Source organism: Schistocerca piceifrons, chromosome 1 (assembly GCF_021461385.2).
Source record: "Schistocerca piceifrons isolate TAMUIC-IGC-003096 chromosome 1, iqSchPice1.1, whole genome shotgun sequence".
NCBI lineage: Eukaryota > Metazoa > Arthropoda > Insecta > Orthoptera > Acrididae > Schistocerca > Schistocerca piceifrons.
The window spans coordinates 795,088,622-795,114,062 of NC_060138.1; the positions used below are offsets into that span (position 1 = coordinate 795,088,622).

Here is a 25,441-nt window from a genome sequence, read left to right on the forward strand (position 1 = left end):
TAAAACTTCACATAACCTACAGAAAACTTATGTCATCTGCATGTCTAGAAACAGTTATTACACAACAGACACAAAAGTAATATTAGAACATATTCTTGTAGAAAGTTTGTTTCCCTTGGATAAGGATCATTCATTATCCCTTTCTGGTGCTCTAAAGATCATACTTGTCGAGTTAGGAAACACCACGTGAAGCTAATGTGAGGTAACACAGCTTGCAATAACTGACAAAATAAATATTACACAACAAGAGAAAATAATTATTGCAATATTCCTTAAAGTGCGACTGCTGTCGTATCATGAATAGGCAGTAACATTTTTAATAACATTTTATCAGTCCATGTATCCTGTGTATTAACTAAGAAATCAATGATTACATGACTCCTTGCAAGTACAAAAATCGGTCTACACTCCTGGAAATTGAAATAAGAACACCGTGAATTCATTGTCCCAGGAAGGGGAAACTTTATTGACACATTCCTGGGGTCAGATACATCACATGATCAGAAACTTCCTGGCAGATTAAAACTGTGTGCCTGACCGAGACTCGAACTCGGGACCTTTGCCTTTCGCGGGCAAGCGCTCTACCAACTGAGCTATCGAAGCACGACTCACGCCCGGTACTCACAGCTTTACTTCTGCCAGCACCTCGTCTCCTACCTTCCAAACTTTACAGAAGCTCTCCTGCGAACCTTGCAGAACTAGCACTCCTGAAAGAAAGGATATTGCGGAGACATGGCTTAGCCACAGCCTGGGGGATGTTTCCAGAATGAGATTTTCACTCTGCAGCAGAGTGTGCGCTGATATGAAACTTCCTGGCAGATTAAAACTGTGTGCCCGACCGAGACTCGAACTCGGGACCTTTGCCTTTCGCGGGCAAGCGCTCTACCAACTGAGCTACCGAAGCACGACTCACGCCCGGTACTCACAGCAGGAGAGCTTCTGTAAAGTTTGGAAGGTAGGAGACGAGGTGCTGGCAGACGTAAAGCTGTGAGTACCGGGCGTGAGTCGTGCTTCGGTAGCTCAGTTGGTAGAGCGTTTGCCCGCGAAAGGCAAAGGTCCCGAGTTCGAGTCTCGGTCGGGCACACAGTTTTAATCTGCCAGGAAGTTTCATATCAGCGCACACTCCGCTGCAGAGTGAAAATCTCATTCTGGATCACATGATCACACTGACAGAACCATAGGCACATAGACACAGGCAACAGAGCATGCACAATGTCGGCACTAGTACAGTGTATATCCACCTTTCGCAGCAATGCAGGCTGCTATTCTCCCATGGAGACGATCGTAGAGATGCTGGATGTAGTCCTGTGGAACGGCTTGCCATGCCATTTCCACCTGGCGCCTCAGTTGGACCAGCGTTCGTGCTGGACGTGCAGACCGCATGAGACGACGCTTCATCCAGTCCCAAACATGCTCAATGGGGGACAGATCCGGAGATCTTGCTGGCCAGGGTAGTTGACTTACACCTTCTAGAGCACGTTGGGTGGCACGGGATACATGCGGACGTGCATTGTCCTGTTGGAACAGCAAGTTCCCTTGCCGGTCTAGGAATGGTAGAACGATGGGTTCGATGACGGTTTGGATGTACCGTGCACTATTCAGTGTCCCCTCGACGATCACCAGTGGTGTACGGCCAGTGTAGGAGATCGCTCCCCACACCATGATGCCGGGTGTTGGCCCTGTGTGCCTCGGTCGTATGCAGTCCTGATTGTGGCGCTCACCTGCACGGCGCCAAACACGCATACGATCATCATTGGCACCAAGGCAGAAGCGACTCTCATCGCTGAAGACGACACGTCTCCATTCGTCCCTCCATTCACGCCTGTCGCTACACCACTGGAGGCGGGCTGCACGATGTTGGGGCGTGAGCGGAAGATGGCCTAACGGTGTGCGGGACCGTAGCCCAGCTTCATGGAGACAGTTGCAAATGGTCCTCGCCGATACCCCAGGAGCAACAGTGTCCCTAATTTGCTGGGAAGTGGCGGTGCGGTCCCCTACGGCACTGCGTAGGATCCTACGGTCTTGGCGTGCATCCGTGCGTCGGTGCGGTCCGGTCCCAGGTTGACGGGCATGTGCACCTTCCGCCGACCACTGGCGACAACATCGATGTACTGTGGAGACCTCACGCCCCACGTGTTGAGCAATTCGGCGGTACGTCCACCCGGCCTCCCGCATGCCCACTATACGCCCTCGCTCACAGTCCGTCAACTGCACATACGGTTCACGTCCACGCTGTCGCGGCATGCTACCAGTGTTAAAGAATGCGATGGAGCTCCGTATGCCACGGCAAACTGGCTGACACTGACGGCGGCGGTGCACAAATGCTGCGCAGCTAGCGCCATTCGACGGCCAACACCGCGGTTCCTGGCGTGTCCGCTGTGCCGTGCGTGTGATCATTGCTTGTACAGCCCTCTCGCAGTGTCCGGAGCAAGTATGGTGGGTCTGACACACCGGTGTCAATGTGTTCTTTTTTCCATTTCCAGGAGTGTATATGCATCAAAACATACAGCTGAAATAGGATCAATCATGAACGCACAAAATAGTCTCTCCATTGAATGCGATAAAATTCCTCTATTATTTTGAAAATATGTGATATGCGATTGCTAACCCACTCTTTCCCCTTCTAGTACACGTTTTGAATTATTGCTGAAATAAAGGTAGAGTCCATCCAAAATGAAATTTGATACATTCAAGCCAAAGCATAAGAATAGTAATACAGGCCAAGTCAAACATTAGCATATCGCACAGCCAAATCTCCATTATGAATGGGTTTTCATTCAATTTATATTTTAGTGAGGAATTATGTCCTGAGTTTTTTAATCTTCTGTTTCCCTTATCACAAGTGGCTCAGCCTAAGAGGCAGTAATGTAGTGATATCCAAAGGAGAAGATACTTTATACCATTGAGAAACTCAAGGTTTTTCAGCAGCATTTAAATTTAATGTTGGCACTCTGCAAAGTATGAACAGTTATACTGGAAAATAAGATGGAACTATCATTGTGGAGAACAATGAAACAAGACAAAGAGGCTGTGAATATACCAACTGCTTCTGGCAGTAAAGACAGTTAGTTCTACAACGTCCTCATTAATTGAAGGTGTTACCGAGTATTAAATGACGATGGTTAGAGATATTTCACTATTGAATGCGGACAGGATGAGAAGGTAAATATGTTTGCATTTAAATGTTAAGAATAGATTGGATTATGTAACACCAAATAAAATAAAGATTTCAAGGACAAATAGTTACTATGAGATCGGGAAAGCAAACTATCACACTTAGAATATTGCTTTAGTTTTAATAGGATCCACAAGGACCACAACATTTCTGAACAGTAACACTGTGCTGCACTGGCTGTCATTGGTGGGACTGAAATATCCCTTTATTTTGCATTCATCATAGTGACATTTTGCTCATAAAGGCATTTTCCAACACAATGTTTAGTAGAACCCATCAAATGTCATTCAACGTTTTAAAAAAATCTTAGAGAGTAACCAGACTTGAGAAATGAAGACATGGCACTAAGAGGTTCTCGAACAGATGTGACAAAGCTACCACCCATAAACACAATAACTCCCCCACCGCACACAGAGACATAAATAAGAAACAGAAGTCATCAGAACTTCAGCTATAATTTTCAAAACCTTCTGGCATGACGCAATACATTCTCATGACATCCGTGAAAAGTGAGATGATAATGTTTTGAATTAAGATCTGAGTGTAAAAGTTATTTTTTTCTGTGTTTGAAAGTAACTGTAAGCTGACCAATGAACATCAATAGATATCGAATTATGTAACAACCTAGTGCAGACCAAAACTATATCTGCAACATGACCACAATTCCCAATAGTATAAAGCTGATGAACGTGATTTCACTTTTTCATATTTGTTAATAACAGCCACACATATAGTTGCAGATGATATGCTGTATGCCAGAGAAATGACAACAAAAAGACAGAGAATATGCTGGAAATAATTGCAAGAAACGAAGAACCCACACTATGACTTGCACGTAAAAACGGTATTATAAAACTATTCACAGAATACAATATTTGGGACCAAACAGTACACATGTAATAATGTTTTGTAATGTTTATAACTATGCTAATTTTACATGTATTAGAATAAAGAAAATCCCACTGATGATAGCGATATTGTTGCTGAAACCCACTAATGATGGTGATATTGCAGATAAAACTAGTTTGTGAGAAAAAAAAAATTACAATAAAAGTTCCATAAAATTTCGCACGTGCAGCCGCATACATTCAGCTTCATCTTCCAATACTTTAGCTGAATACTGTCCAGCCATCTTCAGAGTGAGCCAAGGTGACTAATGCTCAAGCAGTAAACCACTGTGTATGCAGCCAAAGTACTTGAGCATTAGTTACCTTGCCTCACTCTGAAGATGGCTGGATGGTATTCAGCTGAAATATCAGAAGAAGAAGAAGAAGAAGCTGAATTTATGCGGCTGCATGTCCAAAATTTTATGGAACAGTCTTTGTGCCGTGAAAACATGAAGGTACAGTAAAAGTGTTCTGCATCAAGGCAGAGCCATAGTTCCACAATATTGTTAGAATTATACAAATTTGCACAATTTAAATACACTACCTCTATGGAGCAACAAGCATAATATGTTGAAAACAGACAAACATCCTTTGAAACAACTGTAATTTATGGTAAGAGGTCTCTTGAATCACAGCCATATTTCAATACAAATACTATTCTGGTGGAAAACAATCTCACTTATGAGTCTTGTTGTGGAAAACAAATCATAATTTGAGCAGAGAAAAAGTACTATATTCACAGTAATACCAAACTCCAAATTTGGCTGAGAATACTAAAAACCAAATATTGTGTATGTGCATATGATTTTTAACTTTTCACATTGAAGCATCTAAATAAAATACACTTACCTCAAAAGATAATGATCCAGTATACAGAGTGAGTGAAAAATGACTGTACAACTTTGGAATGATATAGAAATTTATTGAGATAACTTTCAAAATCGGAACATGTGTCATTTTGTAGCAAACAACTTCAAGTTTCACATAAAAGTGTCAAGTGTCATTTTGGTTCGATGTGATTACTTCGGCAAACATCCCAAGGGTAATCAATTTCTTCACTCACTTGTTGCAGCAAATTGGTCAGGTTGGCTAAATCGTTTGGTTGGGGGAGGAACATACACATGGTCTTTAATGAAACCCCAGAGAAAGAAATCCAGTGGTGTCAAGTCTGGGGAGTGAGGTGGTCGTGTGATTAGCCGTTCACACCCAACCAATCGACTCAGAAGCAATCGCAGTACTTACCAAACAGTCTTTTGTGGAATTCCAGTCTCACGAGATGCACATCGCGTTGATTTTTGTGGAGTGTGGGCAAAGCTCTCTCTAACGCGTTAGACTTAATCATCACCACATCCTGGGCAAACTGGTGATTTATCATATCACAGTGTACAACCCGTCTTGACAAATTATTGTGCTCGGAGTAAATTGAAGGCCTGCTTGGAGGTTCTTTAGCATATTCGGTGCAAAACTTATGCCAAACATTTGCTGCAGAGCTTGTTTCATGAAATAAAAATACACAGGGAGCACACTCCACACCAGTGAAAGTAGCCATTTTAACTGTGCACTACCCTGGTGATCCAGGTGGCGTACTGATGCACTGTGTGAATCGAACTTGGTATGAAATGACATCTACCGATTCTGTAAGTTATCTCAATAAATTTCGACATCATTCCAAAGCTGTAATGTTCTTTTTGACTAACACTGTATATGTTTTCTGTGTACCACTGCAAATATCTTCCCTTCATTTATTCCTTTTTTTACACTTGCAGGCATTACTACCTACCACGCACCATAGTGCGCCTTGCAGTGAATATAAACACTGTACAAATATTAATTATTATAAATTCTAATAAATATAAGCTATACCCTTGCATGTTCACGAAGCTGATCAATTATTAGTCGATCAACTCTTGAAGGTGTTGGTGGTAATCGAGGTACAGGTATATTATTAGCTGAAGATACTTTTTTCCCTGGGTTGTGCCGTGCTAAATCTGCTTCTGTTTTCTTTCGTTCCTTTTCCAAGCTCTTAAACTGATCATAGCACTCTTCTAAGCGCAGATGAAGCTCGCTTGAGGGTCCACTTCGCCTAAAAATTAATATTTCTTAACAAACAAACATCTATTTATCTATCTATCTTTTTCTTTTCTTTTTTTTTTTTTTTTTTTTTTTTTTTTTTTTTTTTTTTTTTTTTTTTTTTTTCACATATCCATCCGCACATACACAGACACAAGCAGACATTTGTAAAGGCAAAGAGTTTGGGCAGAGATGTCAGTCGAGGCGGAAGTACAGAGGCAAAAATGTTGTCGAAAGACAGGTGAGGTATGAGCGGCGGCAAATTGAAATTAGCGGAGATGGAGGCCTGGCGGATAACGAGAAGAGAGGATATACTGAAGGGCAAGTTTAGTATATCCTCTCTTCTCATTATCCACCAGGCCTCAATCTCCGCTATTTCAATTTGCCGCCGCTCATACCTCACCTGTCTTTCGACAACATCTTTGCCTCTGTACTTCCGCCTCGACTGACATCTCTGCCCAAACTCTTTGCCTTTACAAATGTCTGTGTATGTGGGGATGGATATGTGGAAAATAATAATAATAATAATAATAATAATAATAATATATCTATCTATCTATATATATATATTTCTTGCAAAGGTTCTGTGTAGCTATATTACACACAAAACTCACCGAACTGATCGAAAACCGTAAACATGTGAAGGAATTCCAAATAATCCAGGTACATCAAATACTGGTAGCCCATCTGGTCCGACAGGTCCCGATGTGGTAAGATAACCAAGATTTGCCCTTGCTTTTAACAATTCAGTGCAAAATTCCGGAGGATACGTTGTTCCATCCAGTGGTGGAGGTGGAATCATTTGATGCAATGTTAGAGATGCATTTCCATACTGGAATGGATGGAAATTAGATGCACGATTGTCAGTATTTAAATAGTTTGCATTTTCTATTGCTGAAGATTGTGTCAGCAAGCTGTTGAAGTTTGTAGCAGAATTGGAAAATGATGAATTTCTTGCACAGTTCAAAGTAACATGACTTGCACCAGTTCCACTACTTTGTACATTTTTCATTACTGCATCATTTGCATTGCCATTTAAACGATAATTAACATTTCTGTCTGCGGTACTTGATCCGAATCTTGATGTATTGTTGTACACATATCCCGTGTTGCCTCCCGAGTCTGGGCCACAGCCAACAGATATTGCCTACAAAAGATTTTTACAATTAATTGGAGTGTCAAAACAATAACATGAACAACTGCTGTTTTGGTGTCAGAAATTTTGCAATTATTATGACAATCACTTCGTGTACCTTGATGCCAACTATGTACCTTTTTCTTAAGTTCAAATTGAAGGTATCAATTTTATATATAAATATAATGTAATTGGGTAGATAGATTGGAGCCTTTGTGGTAGAAGGGTTGAAAGGGGTTGAAAGGGAAGGAAGAGGGGTGAAGGAAAAGGACTTTGTAGTGGGACTTTGAATTTCACCGCGCTACACTCGTTCCCTCAGATAAAAAAATATCCCGTCGCAGCGGTATGAGCGCTCGACGGCAGAGAAACTACTAAAACTGTAACTCTTTTTTTGTTTTCTATTCGTTTCTTAATTGTCTCTTGATAGCCGAAGCTGAAGGCAGACGTGATCTGATGAAGACGTAAAACAAAAACTTATTAGCTAGTCTTGATCTGATTTTAATGTGTAGACATACTGTGGAAGTTGTTAAGAAATTCGGAGGATGGAAGTAGTAAAGTAAATTAAATTGCATACAGTATCAAGATAATTTTAATTGGTATAAATTAGTGATTCCTGGACAATTGCAAGATTTCGGAGCAGACTTTTCACGCAGAAATGAAAGAGATTTTTGAAGACCTGGACGCCGCACGAAAGAAGATAAGTTTACCTGGTAAAGGATGAACTCTTATCTACGTCATTTCCCCCTGTCAGTTACATTTTGTTATTCTCTGTTCTTTTTCAATACTTTTTGTAGTGGAAATTGGTTTAACTTTAGCTCAAAAATGCCACAAGGACCACCCCAACAATAGCTTTTCTGTAATACGAAGTCCGATTTGCTTTTCATTCTTTCCCTTTTTTTCACGGTCATTTACGATACTAAAACCCCTTTTTTCACCATTTTTTCCCACATTTTCAACCTTTTTCTTTTCTTCTCCTTTTTTCTTTTTTATTAACCACTACAACTTGAGAGGTTTAGGAAAAGGAGTAGGCTTTACGAAAGTCACCCAGAACCACAGGTCAGGGGACACTCAGTGGACGGTTAGAGAAGGAAAGACAGACTGTTGGGGACTGGCAGAAAATGAAAGATGTAGAAAACTAAAATGGAGTGAAGAAAGTAGTCGTTACCATGAAGAAATGCTGAGATCGAGGAAATTAATGTAAATTAAGGCCAGTAGGTAGGTGGCGAGAACCAAGGACACGCTGTAGCGCTAGTTCCCACCTGCACAGTCCTGAGAAACTAGTGTCTGGGGAGGAAGCCAGATGGGGCATGTGGTGAAACAAGCACCGAGGTCTGACTGTCATGTTGTAGAGCATGCTCTGCAGGATATTGTGTGTTGCCAGTATACACCCTCTTTCTATGCCCATTCATTCTAACTGATAACTCGGTGATGCTGATGTAAAAGAGCAAACAGTGTTTATGTAACAGCTGGTATATAATGTAAGGTTTCACAAGTGGCTCTCCCTTTGATGGTATATGTTTTGCCAGTTACAGGGCTGGTATAGGTGGTGGAAGGATGGTCCATAGCCCAAGTCTTGCAGAGGAGGCAGTCACAACGGAAGAAGCCATAGGGTGGGAGATGGGTGCAGGAGCAGCACAGGGTCTGATAAGCATATTATGGAGATTGAGAGGGTGATGGAAAGCTATTCTAGGTGTGGTGAGCAAAATCTCGGACAGAATGGATTGCTCCAAAGTTGTCTTTTGGAGGGATCAGCAGTACGAGGATGTGATGTGATTGCCAGGGACATCTGCTTTTGAACTAGGCTGGAGGGGTATTAACATCTAGTGATTACTAAGGTGACAATGGTGGTGTTTTGCTGTAAAGAGTCTGCTCCTGAACAAATACGTTTGCCTTGAATGCCAAGGTTCCCCCAACAATCAGTCTTTCCTTCTCATCCTGTCCGGTAAGTCTCCCCTGACTGTGGTTCTGGGTGACCTATCCAAAATCTATCCCTTTTCCAAAACCTCCCCAGTCCTTTCCCTTCTTCCTTCCTTTTCAACCCTACTGCCAGAAGAAAAAGCCACTGGCTGAAAGCTTGCCTAAGGTGTGTGTGTGTGTGTGTGTGTGTGTGTGTGTAGTATAATTCTTGACATAACTTCGACAATTAACACTGTCTTTTTCAATAACACTTGCACAAATGGATTTGCTACTCATTTGAATTCCACCCTAGTACTTCCTTTCCTCTTTAACCTACCTATTATATTCTCCCTGACAAACAGTGTAAATGTTCCATTAATTCACACTTGAAACACTTCAGTTTATCATCACCAAAGCACTTTGAGAACACATATGCTTATTTGGTCCCCTCCCTCAAATCAACCAACCGACATATGCACTGTCCTGATAAAGCTAGGTCTTTAGCCTTATTTGTTATCCAACTGATTTTTTTAACTTGCACCTTAGCCACAGTAGTAAATCAACACACTATTTCAGGTGGGATCTTTTTAACACAGTCCCAATAGTGCCGGTAAATTTGTTTTCATGTTTTGTTTTGCATACCTTGCACAAAGTTTTCCAATACACCCACAGTGCAGCCATTTGCCTTTAAACGAGAGTGTCCAATACAAAGGTCTGTATTTTTTTGATGTTTTATTCTGTGGTTGCAGTTAAGACATTCTACAAATTGATCATCTCCAAAGAAAAGGAGCATGTATGAACCAAGCTGGGGCGGCTCATTCTCATCTATTTAGGATGAATTTCAGTTGGCGATAAACTGAACAAAAAGAAATTCAGGTATTCCAGTTGATGCATTTGACCTACACACACGCATCACAATTACTTTAAAAAGCCATACAAACAAAATCATTTCACAAGTTAGATTAATAAGTAACATACATTATTGTCCACCATATAGTGGAGATGCCAAGTCGCGATAGGCACAACAAAAAGATTGACACAATTATAGCTTTCAGACATTAAGGCCTTTGTCGGCAGTACACACACACACACAGCTTGCACACATGTCTGCAGTCTCAGAGAACTGAAACTACACTGTGAGCAGCAGCACCAGTGCATGATGGGAGTGGCGACTGGGTGGGGGTAAGGAGGAGGCTGGGGCGCGGAGGGGGAGGGATAGTATGGTGGGAGTGGCACACAGTGAAGTGTTGCAGTTAATATGGAGGGCAGGAGAGAAGGTGTGGAGGGGGGAGGGGTTAAATAACGGAAAGGAGAGAAATAAAAAGAAATTAAAAGACTGGGTGTGGTGGTGAAATGATGGCTGTGTAGTGCTGGAATGGGAACAGGGAGGGGGCTGGATGGGTGAGGACAGTGACTAACGAAGGTTGATGCCAGGAGGGTTACGGGAACGTAGGATGTATTGCACGGAAAGTTCCCACCAGCGCAATTCAGAAAAGCTGGTGTTGGTGGTAAGGATCCATATGGCACAGGCTGTGACCACAGTCCACCATCTAGAAACTGATCCCGACCTTATAATCCTACCTGCAGACAAAGGCTCCACCACCGCTGTTTCGAACCCCAAGGATTATGTGGCAGAAGGACTCCCGCCTACAAACCATGCCACAGTGATCCCATTCCAGTAATCCAGCAGCATCTCCAGTCACTACTCAAATCCTTAGGCCCATCTCAGAACCTCTCCCCAGAGTTCATCTCTCTACTTACCCCTACCATTCCCCGCACTCCCACCTTCTACATGCTTCCTATAAGTCCATAAACCCAACCACTCAGGACACCCCATTGTGGCTGGTTGCTGTGCCCCAACTGAGAGAATCTCTGCTCTCATAGACCAACACCTTCAACCTATTACCCGGCACCTATCCTCCTATATAAAAGATACCAACCATTCCCTCGACCGACTCTCCACAGTTCCTGTCCCTTTACCACACGGTGCCCTGCTCGTCACTATTGATGCCATCTCCCTGTACACTAACATCCCTAATGCCCATGGCCTTACTGCTATTGAACACTACCTTTCCGTAGGCCCAACACGATTCCAAACTAACAACAGTCTTCCTAGTCGCCATGACCAACTACATCCTCACCCACAATTAGTTCTCCTTTGAAGGCATTACTACAAACAAGTCCAAGGTATGGCTATGGGTACCCACATGGCACCATCAGATGTCAACCTATTCATGGGCCATCTAGAGGAATCCTTCCTTAACACTTACAATCCTAAACATGGCTTAGATTCATTGAAGCCACCTTTGTGATTTGGATCAAGGCTGACGGCACCCTATCCACATTCCTCCAGAACCTCAACAACTTCTACCCCATTTGCTTCACCTTGTCCTACCCAAACCAACAAGCCACCTTCCTAGATGTTGACCTCCACCTCAAAGATGGCTGCATTAGTACCTCCGTCCACCAAACTACTAACCATCAGCAATACCTCCACTTTGACAACTGCCACCCCTTCCACACCAAGAAGTCCCTTCCGTACAGACTAACCACCCGTGGTCGTCGCATCTGCAGTGACATGCAGACCCTCTCAAAATATACCAAGGGTCTCACTGAAGCCTTCACTGACCATAATTATCCTCCCATCTTTGTACAAAAACAAATCTCCCATGCCTTATCTTTCCAGTGTCCCACCACCTCCCAAAGTTCAGCCACAGAAGAGCATTCCCCTCGTAACTCAGTACCATCCGGGACTGGAGCAACTGAATTACATTCTCCGCCAGGGTTTTGATTACCTCTCGTCATGCCCTGAAATGAGAAATGTCCTGCCCACTATCCTTCCCACTCCTACCATGGTATTCCACCGTCCACTGAACCTACACGATATAGCTCGTCCATCCTTACACAACCCCTGCTCTCAATCCCTTACCTCATGGCTGATACCCCTGTAATAGACCTAGATACAAGACCTGTCCCGTACATCCACCTACCACCACCTACTCCAGTCCGGTCACTAACATCACCTAGCCCATCAAAGGCAGGGCTACCTGTGACACCCGTCATGTGATTTACAAGCTAAGCTGCAACCACTGTGCTGCATTCCAAGTAGGCATGAAAACCAACAAGCTGTCTGTCCGCATGAATGGCCACCGACAAACTGGGGCAAAAAAAACAAGTGGACCACCGTGTTGCTGAACACGCTGCCAAACATGACATCCTTCATCTCAATGACTGCTTCACAGCCTGTGCCATATGGATCATTCCCACAACCACCAGCTTTTCTGAATTGTGCAGGTGAGAACTTTCCCTGCAATACATCCTACGTTCCCGTAACCCTCCTGGCCTAAACCTTCGTTAGTCACTGTCCTCACCCATCCAGCCCCCTCCCTGTTCCCATTCCAGCACTACACAGCTGTCATTTCACAGCCACATCAAGTCTTTCAATTTCTTTTTATCTCTCTCCTTTCTGCTATTTACCCCCTCCCCCCTTTCTCTCCTGCGCCCCGTCTAAACTGCAACACTTCACTGTCTGCCACTCCCACCATACTACCCCTCCTCCTCCTCGCCCCAGCCTCCTCATTACCCCCACCCAGTTGCCACTCGCATCATGCACTGGTGCTGCTGCTCGCAGTGTGGTTTCAGTTCTCTGAGACTGCAGACATGTGTGCAAGTTGCGTTTGCACGAGTGTGTGTGTATTTGTGTCTACTGCTGACAAAGGCCTTAATGGCCGAATGGTACTTGTGTGAATCTTTTTGTTGTGCCTATCGCGACTCAGCATCTCCACTATATGGTGAGTAGCAACTTTCCTTCTCTGGTATTGTTACATTCCATCCTAGATTTTCTATTGTTTGCTACATTATTGTCCCATACTTAATAGCAAAATCAATTTTCTCTTTCTCCTTAAACATCTGCATTCCTTCTTTAGGAACAATAATAATCCCATATATATTATGAGAAAGTTTGTGTGCGAGTATGTTTATTACTCCTTCCAGCAGAAATCGCTTGACAGATTAGGAAGAAATTTGAAATTAGCTTATACCCTGAATTAACACACAGGCTACTTTTAAAAGTGTGTAGGACACAATATTTATTGATTTGATGAATATAATGCCAAATGTGGACCAATAATTACTCTTAGAAAAAGCTATTTACTCTTTGACTTTTGAACAGTATTGTATTTTTGATTTTTATTTTATTTTTTAATGTCTTACATAGTATGATTCAACATAATGAATACAATGCCTATACAATCCTTTAAGTATTTAATCCATATTTCCATAAAAGCCCATTGCAGTTTGGCTGCTGAGCATCAGGCCTATCTTACAGCTGCTGATACGCTTGAAGACTCTCAACAACGGTGTCATTTACATGTAGAATGTGGTGGGCTTTTAGTGAGGCTGGATTTCATTATGATATATACACACTAAAACAATTATGACCTTTTCTGAGTTATGCATGTCACAAACAGTTGTGAAATTATTTACTCCATTTCATGACATTCTTTGTAATTTACTACTCAGTCGCTTAAAATTTTTTCCTTATTACATGTGTACGTCTTCTGCAATATGTATTCTGTCAGGCTTTGCCTCACAATTTGGTTTGTTATCTGGCCTTAAACAGTGTAGAGTAGAGGGCAAGAAGGTATTTTCCGTCCTTTGTTTATGAGCATGAAAGGTGGGTGGAGGTAGGAGGCAGTCACTGATGTCACTGCAAAATGGTTTGAAAAATGTTCGCATAGGCCAGATGGATCAACAGAAGTATCACTATATGAGCTGACGGCAAGGAAAAAACATCTGTTTTGGGTTTGGCAGAGGATGGTGTGTATATCCAGGGAGGAGATTTTCATTTGCAGCACTCTTTCTTGTGATGTGTTAATCGAAAAATGGGCCCTTGTGCACAGCTGTTTGAAGATTATGAGAGATTATTGAGGGATGTTTTTGAATCACTGAATAGTTTGCTGGCAGCCTCAGATTGTCACCACACAATGCCCTCAGTCAACCTTGGACCTGGTTGTATGTGACGAGTGCCCTTGGAGAACAGGATCAGAGGCATTGGTGATTGCAGTTGTTACGTATAAAGAACATCAGTAGGTCCAGATGGAAAAATGGCAAAAGTGGTGTTTGAAGTGTACATCTGCCAGTTTACACTCCAAAATGCTTACAGGCCAGTTGGTTTCAAGGGGGATGGAGTAGCAGTGGCACGATCAATGGAAAGTGGTCACTGCCACAGGTATCATTCTGTACTACCCATTGTAATAACATGACTGCATTGAGAAAGCATAGGGAATGAGCCATATGCTATGCTAAATTGGGTAGTTGATACATTACTAAGGTAACACAATTCAAAATCAGCAAACAACTATTCAATGAGGAGACCCCTAGAATGGTGTAACTGCCCCGATAGGGGGTATTGTACATTTTAAATTCGGAAAGATGAGGAAGGGTAGGGAGAAATAGTTGTATCAGATTAATCAATTCACGGTTCCATATTTCCCTGTCTGGTGGCCGGTAAAATTGCAAATAATGGTACCAATGGTTGGTCAAAGACACAGGTACCACCTCCACCAGCATTTGGAGGGGCAACCATTCACTACAGCGATTTCTATGAACGAACATGCAGACCCTCCAGATGGCCTCTCGCGATTAACATGGTTCCTACAGTAAATGCGACAGAAACTGAACTAGGATAGTCATTACACGAAAGCTGGGTTTCTTGAGGCCGATGCAGACTGCAGAATAGAATGGCAGTAGTTGTCACAGGGATGGCAGTTGCACTCATTACAATTCTTCTGTATAGTCACCATAGGTAATTTGGAAAAGGGGAGGGGATGAAGAGACTGGTGTAGCAAATCACACACCACTTTTAGTCATACATTGTGTAGGAACATTGGTTTCAGATCACTATGAATAGATAGGTCGTGCTGGCCTATCAGAATAACCTTTGTCTTGGATTTCTTCATCAACTTGTCTTCTGAACTTTTGAAGGTTTCTGAAGAGTTATCTAATTTAAGATCAGGAACAGAAGATGAGTGGGTGGCTCTCTGCTACTGGTGGCCAGCAGTTCCTGAAGCTGCTGGCCTGTGTTGGGCTGCAAATCCTCACGGTTTTGGGAGGAGGGTTACCCGGACCCTCTACTGGGGGGCACTGGAGAGCAATCCTTCTCCAGTCAAGGAGTGGGGATTGCGGATCCTGATGTTGGTATGACAGAAGACAATAAAATGGCGACACCCAATTCAGACAGAGGAGTTTCTGTTTCAGTACGATGAGGGTTAATTTCGTCTTCATGGGCAACAATTAGTCACGAAACTGATTATCACATAACAGGGTGAGGAAGTTAATATGTCCTGTTAGCATCGGAGAATGATAAATGATCAAAGTATTATGTTCTTGGACAGTCTGTTCCTTTTTGTTAATGGGAAACAGCAGCGAGGGGGAAGTGTGCCAGTCCAGACAGCTGACACAAAGTATTCCGTCACGCTGAGTACATGCACAACTGCCACAGACAGTTTCATTACGACAATGAGATGAGATATCAAAACATAAATATGTAAAGCACTGCATGGGTGATGCATAGAGTTTGACATAACATTGGCAGACCATGTGTTTCACCTTTTCTGGAAGTGTGGTTGCCTTAACACTAGAATAAATGTTCACATGGCAACTCTATTATTATTCGGTTCCTTCCTGATACAATGGCCAAACTGCACTTCTCGCTGTTACAGATTGGCAAACAGTTCTTCATCCTACTGTACATCAAATCCTGCTAAAAGGTAATGACACTTATTTTTGTTTTACTATGGGGAGTAAAAGAAACAGGAATGTCACTCAAAGAAGCACATAAAACTAAGGCTGAGGGGTTGTGCTGTCTTCATGAGGAGGTAGCTACTCCCTGTCTTTCGCAATGCTGCCATGCCTCCTAACTTATCTTTGATCTGTTGCAGGAGAACAGAGTTTCAGGAGTTAGCAAGGTCTCACAGTCCTCTCTAGTACAGACTAGGTACTGTGATGGGTAGGATTGTTAATATTGATATCACAGTCCCTACTCCCATGGCGTAATCAAGGATGTGAACATTTTGGTGTTGTAATAGAGAGAATCATATTGAGTGTTCCAACCTGAAGAAGCTAACTATAAGTTGATTCATGGGAGACAGTCTGACCTACTGTCACCCAATCCAGCTGGGAACTCTCACCATGGACACCAACCAGCCGTTCACCCAACCACAGCCATTTACCCAACTACAGCAACTGCCATCTGGCATGGTGCGTGTTCCCCAGAGCTCCAATGCACTAATGGGGATGGACATCTACTCTTTAGTGCGCATGGAGAGATTCTAGTGCAGGCACTAGCAGTGCAATTCCTTGCAATGCCAATGGGCTACAAATATCCAGGTACATGACATCACCCCTACAATGGACTGTTTACTGTGTCAGACTTTGGATCTGATAAATATTTTGCCCACAACTGGGGGTCAAGATCATAGCACTTGGGCATGTAGTACTACACAATTTTAAGGCTTTTGTCTTACATTAAAAATTATTTTATCCTATGTCATCTAGTTTTAACAACTAAATAAGAAAGGTTTTATAAATTTTTTAAGGTCACTCAGCCAAGGTAAATAATCAGGACACTCATAACATAGCTGCTGAGCATCCCAAACTTCAACAATAACAAGGGTTTGTTTTATGCAAGTTTACAAAATGAAGAATTGTTTAACTAATTAATACTGTGTAGTTTTCTGTGCAACAGCTCACTTAAATATTTCACAAAAACCAACTTATTGCAAATTCCCTTGTCACTACAGAAGAATAAAATATCACTAGTAAAGTAGCACATATTTCTTGAGAAGCAATCAAACAAATGTTGCATCTTAAATAAAGCACTCTTCACAATATAATATAAACACAATCAAGAATGCAAATTATTTCCCAAAACACGTCCTACACACTTTCAATTAAAATAAAAGTCCAAACTGACAGTATAAAATGTTTTTAATTACACTTCATAAATATTTAGGACTAAAGGAGACCACTGACAGAATAGCGAGGTGCTGAGTCATCAAGAGGGGCACATACTTACTACATATCTGTGAAAATTGCACTGTTTTTCATGTAGTTAGCCTTTCAGCAGCAGCAGCTAATTCAAACATGGCTTTAAGAAAAGGTTAACCGTTAAATGCTGTACCTGTTGGTTGTTTCCATTTCCTCTCGTCAGATTCCTTGGAAAACCAATTGCAGAATATGATGCTGAAGGTGTTTGTCCAGTAGCTTCCTTAATGTCAGGAGCAGCATTATGGACAACTTTTTTAAATTTTGGTAGTGGCAAGCTGACCTGATGATCTGGATGTGTCAAGTTACCTTCATTACTTATAACAGGTTCTTCCTTAGCAGCATAATTTGTTCCTATTTGAGATATGCTACTGGCTGGATACTGATTAATCTGCAAAGAATTAGGTGCTCTCTCATATCTGAAGAAAATACATCAAGCAATAGAACTATTGAACTAAAGAGCAATGAAAATTATCTCATACAAGAACAGTTAAAACAAAAATGTATCAATAGTGTGCAATAGCTACACTAGCATTACTACCAATTTTACATACTAGTGATATCTGATAGCATCAAACTGGCACAAAGTTAAATCTAAAATCTCACTTTACACATTGCAATTTTACATCACGGCCAATCAGTAGAAACTGTATTAAATGGCAACAAATATGGAAATGAAACTGTTCACAGAATCTTTTGTTATTATGAACAGAATTCATCTCTCTATTTCTTTTTAAGAAAAGTTGACATGTGATACAAAGGAAAACATTTGCATGTTTTCACACAGTATAACATCATAATGCTCGAGACACAGTAGCCCAAAAGCAAGAACTTTCAGTGGGAGATTAATCATTTTGAAATGCATAGGGCCAACTGCATATTCTTTTCAACACTGGAGAAAAAAATCTCTCACAAAAGTTTAAGCAGTTGCACTGAAGATGCCTCTCCATTCCACAAAATAAAACTTTTGCTCAGCCAGTTGCTGCATCCACAACTTGAAATTGAAGGACAGTAGACAGATGTTCATTACAGGACCAGAAACACTGGTGTTCTTCAAGTGGACAATAAAGAATGGGCAGAGGATTGGTGGCTCTCAATCTGCCACAAAGATCAATACCCTACTGCCAGCCAATTAAAAATTAGAAGCACCCCCTGCTTTTGAAAATTTCAGGTGAGCAGGAAGCTGATAACTACCTTTGTACAAATCTGTACTGAACATGGTTCAACTCCTACCCACTTGTACTGCATAGACATCACAGATACTCTGCAACTATCAGAAGAAAGAACCACAGCTGCTGTTTCTTTAATATGCGTAAACCACTTGCAGCAAAACATTGTGAAATTGAAGGTGCCCCTTCCCATAAATGCTCCTGTTATATTATGTCACAATGACGCTCAAATATACAAAACCCTTTTCTGTTTTCCACAAAATTTCGGGCGTATTATAGTATTTGAGAGTTGTAGCATCGCGTTTTAGTACCTGAATAGTGTAAATTCGCGTAGTCGTTTGTCTTCTGTTTTTGTTTTGAACGGTCAGTGTCGGTTGGTCACAGTCAGTGTGCTCCCTGCCGCCGTTGGATAAGCAGCTGAGCAGCAAGTCGTATACTCCTAGCCCACTCATTTGTTACATAGTTTAATTCTTAATTTCTTTGCATGTTTTTGGTACTTGCATTGTTTAATTCATAAATTTCGGGCGTATTATAGTATTTGAGAGTTGTAGCATCGTGTTTTAGTACCTGAATAGTGTAAATTCGCGTAGTCGTTTGTCTTCTGTTTTTGTTTTGAACGGCCAGTGTCGGTTGGTCACAGTCAGTGTGCTCCCTGCTGCCATTGGATAAGCAGCTGAGCAGCAAGTCGTATACTCCTAGCTCACTCATTTGTTACATAGTTTAATTCTTAATTTCTTTGCGTGTTTTTGGTACTTGCATTGTTTAATTCATAAATTTCGGGCGTATTATAGTATTTGAGAGTGTAGCATCGCGTTTTAGTACCTGAATAGTGTAAATTCGCGTAGTCTCCTTCCGCCGCCGAGCAGTGTCAGCAGTGCGCAAGTAGCAGCATTACTGCATTTACTAGGCAATATTGTATTTTAATAACCGTTTAAATTTTGTTGATTTGTTTGCGCTCTCTGTAGATTAGTTCAGACGTTCTTTGCAAAACAGTTTTTAGCATGGATAGGGACTGCAACTGCTGTGTTCGGATGCAGGCTGAGTTGGCATCCCTTCGCTCCTAGCTTCAGGCAGTGTTGGCTTCGGTCACACAGCTTGAGGCTGTTGCCAATGGGCATCACTGTGGGGGTCCGGATGGGGGTTTGTCGGGGACGGCCAGCTCGTCCCACGCATCCCCTGATCGGACTACGACTGTGGTTGCCCGGGATACTGCCCGCATTGAGGCTGATCCCTCACCTGTGGTAGAGTGGGAGGTCGTCTCAAGGTGTGGCAGGGGGCGAAAGACATTCCGGAGGGCTGAACGGAAAGCCTCTCCAGATTGTCTGACGAACCGGTTTTAGGCTCTGTCTCAGGCTGATACTGATCTTCGGCCTGACATGGCTGCTTGTCCTGTTCCAGAGGTTGCCCCTCAGTCTGCAAGATCCGGGCAGTCGCAGAGGGTGGGCTTACTGGTAGTTGGGAGCTCCAACGTGAGGCGCGTAATGGGGCCCCTTAGGGAAATGGCAGCAAGAGAGGGGAAGAAAACCAATGTGCACTCCGTGTGCATATCGGGGGGAGTCATTCCAGATGTGGAAAGGGTCCTTCCGGATGCAATGAAGGGTACAGGGTGCACCCATCTGCAGGTGGTCGCTCATGTCGGCACCAATGATGTGTGTCGCTATGGATCGGAGGAAATCCTCTCTGGCTTCCAGCGGCTATCTGATTTGGTGAAGACTGCCAGTCTTGCTAGCGGGATGAAAGCAGAGCTCACCATCTGCAGCATCGTCGACAGGACTGACTGCGGACCTTTGGTACAGAGCCGAGTGGAGGGTCTGAATCAGAGGTTGAGACGGTTCTGCGACCGTGTGGGCTGCAGATTCCTCGACTTGCGCCATAGGGTGGTGGGGTTTCGGGTTCCGCTGGATAGGTCAGGAGTCCACTACACGCAACAAGCGGCTACACGGGTAGCAGGGGTTGTGTGGCGTGGGCTGGGCGGTTTTTTAGGTTAGATGGCCTTGGGCAAGTACAGAAAGGGCAACAGCCTCAATGGGTGCGGGGCAAAGCCAGGACATGCGGGGACCAAGCAGCAATCGGTATTGTAATTGTCAACTGTCGAAGCTGCGTTGGTAAAGTACCGGAACTTCAAGCGCTGATAGAAAGCACCGAAGCTGAAATCGTTATAGGCACAGAAAGCTGGCTTAAGCCAGAGATAAATTCTGCCGAAATTTTTACAAAGGTACAGACGGTGTTTAGAAAGGATAGATTGCATGCAACCGGTGGTGGAGTGTTCGTCGCTGTTAGTAGTAGAATATCCTGTAGTGAAGTAGAAGTGGATAGTTCCTGTGAATTATTATGGGTGGAGGTTACACTCAACAACCGAACTAGGTTAATAATTGGCTCCTTTTACCGACCTCCTGACTCAGCAGCATTAGTGGCAGAACAACTGAGAGAAAATTTGGAATACATTTCACATAAATTTTCTCAGCATGTTATAGTCTTAGGTGGAGATTTCAATTTACCAGATATAGACTGGGACACTCAGATGTTTAGGACGGGTGGTAGGGACAGAGCATCGAGTGACATTATACTGGGTGCACTATCCGAAAATTACCTCGAGCAATTAAACAGAGAATCGACTTGTGGAGATAACATCTTGGACCTACTGATAACAAACAGACCCGAACTTTTCGACTCTGTATGTACAGAACAGGGAATCAGTGATCGTAAGGCCGTTGCAGCATCCCTGAATATGGAAGTTAATAGGAATATAAAAAAAGGGAGGAAGGTTTATCTGTTTAGCAAGAGTAATAGAAGGCAGATTTCAGACTACCTAACAGATCAAAACGAAAATTTCTGTTCCGACACTGACAATGTTGAGTGTTTATGGAAAAAGTTCAAGGCGATCGTAAAATGCGTTTTAGACAGGTACGTGCCGAGTAAAACTGTGAGGGACGGGAAAAACCCACCGTGGTACAACAACAAAGTTAGGAAACTACTGAGAAAGCAAAGAGAGCTCCACTCCAAGTTTAAACGCAGCCAAAACCTCTCAGACAAACAGAAGCTAAACGATGTCAAAGTTAGCGTGAGGAGGGCTATGCGTGAAGCGTTCAGTGAATTCGAAAGTAAAATTCTATGTACCGACTTGACAGAAATCCTAGGAAGTTCTGGTCTTACGTTAAATCAGTAAGTGGCTCGAAACAGCATATCCAGACACTACGGGATGATGATGGCATTGAAACAGAGGATGACACGCGTAAAGCTGAAATACTAAACACCTTTTTCCAAAGCTGTTTCACAGAGGAAGACCGCACTGCAGTTCCTTCTCTAAATCCTCGCACAAACGAAAAAATGGCTGACATCGAAATAAGTGTCCAAGGAATAGAGAATCAACTGGAATCACTCAATAGAGGAAAGTCCACTGGACCTGACGGGATACCAATTCGATTCTACATAGAGTACGCGAAAGAACTTGCCCCCCTTCTAACAGCCGTGTACCGCAAGTCTCTAGAGGAAAGGAGGGTTCCAAATGATTGGAAAAGAGCACAGATAGTCCCAGTCTTCAAGAAGGGTCGTCGAGCAGATGTGCAAAACTATAGACCTATATCTCTGACGTCGATCTGTTGTAGAATTTTAGAACATGTTTTTTGCTCGAGTATCATGTCGTTTTTGGAAACCCAGAATCTACTATGTAGGAATCAACATGGATTCCGGAAACAGCGATCGTGTGAGACCCAACTCGCTTTATTTGTTCATGAGACCCACAAAATATTAGATACAGGCTCCCAGGTAGATGCTATTTTTCTTGACTTCCGGAAGGCGTTCGATACAGTTCCGCACTGTCGCCTGATAAACAAAGTAAGAGCCTACGGAATATCAGACCAGCTGTGTGGCTGGATTGAAGAGTTTTTAGCAAACAGAACACAGCATGTTGTTATCAATGGAGAGACGTCTACAGACGTTAAAGTAACCTCTGGCGTGCCACAGGGCAGTGTTATGGGACCATTGCTTTTCACAATATATATAAATGACCTAGTAGATAGTGTCGGAAGTTCCATGCGGCTTTTCGCGGATGATGCTGTAGTTTACAGAGAAGTTGCAGCATTAGAAAATTGTAGCGAAATGCAGGAAGATCTGCAGCGGATAGGCACTTGGTGCAGGGAGTGGCAACTGACCATTAACATAGACAAATGTAATGTATTGCGAATACATAGAAAGAAGGATCCTTTATTGTATGATTATATGATAGCGGAACAAACACTGGTAGCAGTTACTCCTGTAAAATATCTGGGAGTATGCGTGTGGAACGATTTGAAGTGGAATGATCATATAAAATTAATTGTTGGTAAGGCGGGTACCAGGTTGAGATTCATTGGGAGAGTGCTTAGAAAATGTAGTCCATCAACAAAGGATATGGCTTACAAAACACTCGTTCGACCTATACTTGAGTATTGCTCATCAGTGTGGGATCCGTACCAGATCGGTCTGACGGAGGAGATAGAGAAGATCCAAAGAAGAGCGGCGCGTTTCGTCACAGGGTTATTTGGTAACCGTGATAGTGTTACGGAGATGTTTAATAAACTCAAGTGGCAGACTCTGCAAGAGAGGCGCTCTGCATCGCGGTGTAGCTTGCTCGCCAGGTTTCGAGAGGGTGCGTTTCTGGATGAGGTATCGAATATATTGCTTCCCCCTACTTATACCTCCCGAGGAGATCACGAATGTAAAATTAGAGAGATTAGAGCGCGCACGGAGGCTTTCAGACAGTCGTTCTTCCCGCGAACCATACGCGACTGGAACAGGAAAGGGAGGTAATGACAGTGGCACGTAAAGTGCCCTCCGCCACACACCGTTGGGTGGCTTGCGGAGTATAAATGTAGATGTAGATGTATATCTGAAATTTGGTGATCCTTCTACTGGTTACATAAACATTCTAATCTCTAAATGTGTGCTTCCCAATCTCTGTTAGACCGTCAGTGAGAGAGCACTTCGATTTCCTGCTGCTAATAAGGCGAGTACACCGTTCGCTTGTTACACATTTTTACGAGCTTCAAACAGGTACAACTTATTTTCAGTTATCTGGGTAGTTACTATTTTATTTTTGTAATTTCTTGCGTGTTTGAGTGCCTACTAGACACAAACGTTTATTTTAATAACAGTGTAGTGTACAGTATCGCCGTTGCTATCGACCCTCGTATCGTACAGGCTTTTCTTTGTTTGGTTAGAACAGCTCAGTGTCGGTTAGACCGTCAGTGAGAGAGCACTTCGATTTCCTGCTGCTAATAAGGCGAGTACACCGTTCGCTTGTAGGGTAAACATAGTCATGTGTAGTGACTGTGGTTGTTGTGAGCGGACGCAAGGAGAATTGGCCACTCTTCGGGGGCAGGTGGAGGCTTTGTCTGTTACGCTCATCGAGCTCGAGGCGCAGGCGTCGGCTCGTAGTGGCGTTGGGGCAACTGTGGTGAGACCTATGCCTACTTCGGTGGCCTTGGAATCGCATGGAACCCCTGATGTCGCTGCGTCTTCCGGCAGTGAGCATCTTACCGGTCAGCCATCACTCCAGGGTGAATGGCGGACAGTGGTGGGCTCGCGCGTGCCTGGCCGAAAGGCGAAGGTGGGATCTGGCCGCGTGGCAGCTGCCTTACCCCTTTCCAACAGGTACGGGGTGCTTCCTAGTGGTGATGACATCGTTTCCGAGCCACCACAGGATGCCTCGCCTGTTGGGCCAGTGGCCGATTCTCCGGCAAGGTCCCGACAGTCACAGAGGGCGGGCCTATTAGTTATAGGGAGCTCCAACGTTAGGCGGGTTATGGAGCCCCTTAGGAAAATAGCGGGTAGGTCGGGGAAGAATGCCAGAGTGCACTCGGTGTGCTTGCCGCGGGGTCTCGTCCGTAATGTGGAGGAGGCCCTTCCGGCAGCTATTGAACGCACTGGGTGTGACCGGCTGCAGATAGTAGCACATGTCGGAACGAATGACGCCTGCCGCTTGGGTTCTGAGGCCATCCTTGGTTCCTTCCGGCGGCTGGCTGATTTGGTGAAGACAACCAGCATCGCACGCGGAGTGCAAGCTGAGCTTAATATCTGCAGCATAGTGCCCAGAGTCGATCGCGGTCCTCTGGTTTGGAGCCGTGTGGAGGGTCTAAACCAGAGGCTCAGACGACTCTGCGACTATAATGGTTGCAAATTCATCGACCTCCGTTATTGGGTGGAGAACTGTAGGGCCCCCCTAGACAGGTCAGGCGTGCACTACACACCGGAAGCAGCTACTAGGGTAGCAGAGTACGTGTGGCGTGCACACGGGGGTTTTTTAGGTTAGAGGGACCCCCCCTTGGGCGAAACGATAAAATACCTGACGGCTTACCAGAGAGGACATTATCATCGTTGATAAAGAATGTCCGTCCTCAGAGACCAAAAACAGGAAAAGTCAACGTAATATTGGTAAACTGCAGGAGCATCCAGGGCAAGGTTCCTGAATTAGTATCTCTTATTGAAGGAAATAGTGCGCATATAGTATTAGGAACGGAAAGTTGGTTAAAACCGGACGTGAACAGTAACGAAATCCTAGACACAGAATGGAATATATACCGCAAGGATAGGATAAACGCCAATGGTGGAGGAGTATTTATAGCAGTAAAGAATTCAATAATATCCAGTGAAGTTATTAGCGAATGCGAATGTGAAATAATTTGGGTTAAGTTAAGTATCAAAGGTGGGTCAGATATGATAGTCGGATGCTTCTATAGACCACCTGCATCAGCAACCATAGTAGTTGAGCGCCTCAGAGAGAACCTGCAGAACGTCGTGAAGAAGTTTCGTGATCATACTATTGTAATAGGGGGAGACTTCAATCTACCAGGTATAGAATGGGATAGTCACACAATCAGAACTGGAGCCAGGGACAGAGACTCTTGTGACATTATCCTGACTGCCTTGTCCGAGAATTACTTCGAGCAGATAGTTAGAGAACCAACTCGTGAAGCTAACGTTTTAGACCTCATAGCAACAAATAGACCGGAACTTTTCGACTCCGTGAATGTAGAAGAGGGTATCAGTGATCATAAGTCAGTGGTTGCATCAATGACTACAAGTG

The 25,441-nt window shown here is 43.4% G+C and overlaps 1 protein-coding gene and 3 non-coding genes across 4 annotated transcripts in view; 1 reads left to right on the forward strand and 3 right to left on the reverse strand.

The window, feature by feature from the left end:
• The window catches only part of LOC124713552, a 265,066-nt gene that overhangs the window by 20,904 nt on the left and 218,721 nt on the right, over nucleotides 1-25,441 (reverse strand). Inside the window, exons 8-10 of the mRNA XM_047242955.1 lie at nucleotides 17,346-17,600; nucleotides 6,747-7,279; nucleotides 5,926-6,145 (exon numbers count right to left, since the gene is read on the reverse strand). Coding sequence (XP_047098911.1) covers nucleotides 5,926-6,145; nucleotides 6,747-7,279; nucleotides 17,346-17,600 — 1,008 coding nt within the window. The remainder of the gene's footprint in view (nucleotides 1-5,925; nucleotides 6,146-6,746; nucleotides 7,280-17,345; nucleotides 17,601-25,441) is intronic.
• On the reverse strand, nucleotides 530-604 carry Trnas-cga. The gene has a single exon. It is a non-coding gene; the product is annotated as a tRNA-Ser (tRNA).
• On the reverse strand, nucleotides 831-905 carry Trnas-cga. The gene has a single exon. It is a non-coding gene; the product is annotated as a tRNA-Ser (tRNA).
• On the forward strand, nucleotides 1,009-1,083 carry Trnas-cga. Its single transcript has one exon. It is a non-coding gene; the product is annotated as a tRNA-Ser (tRNA).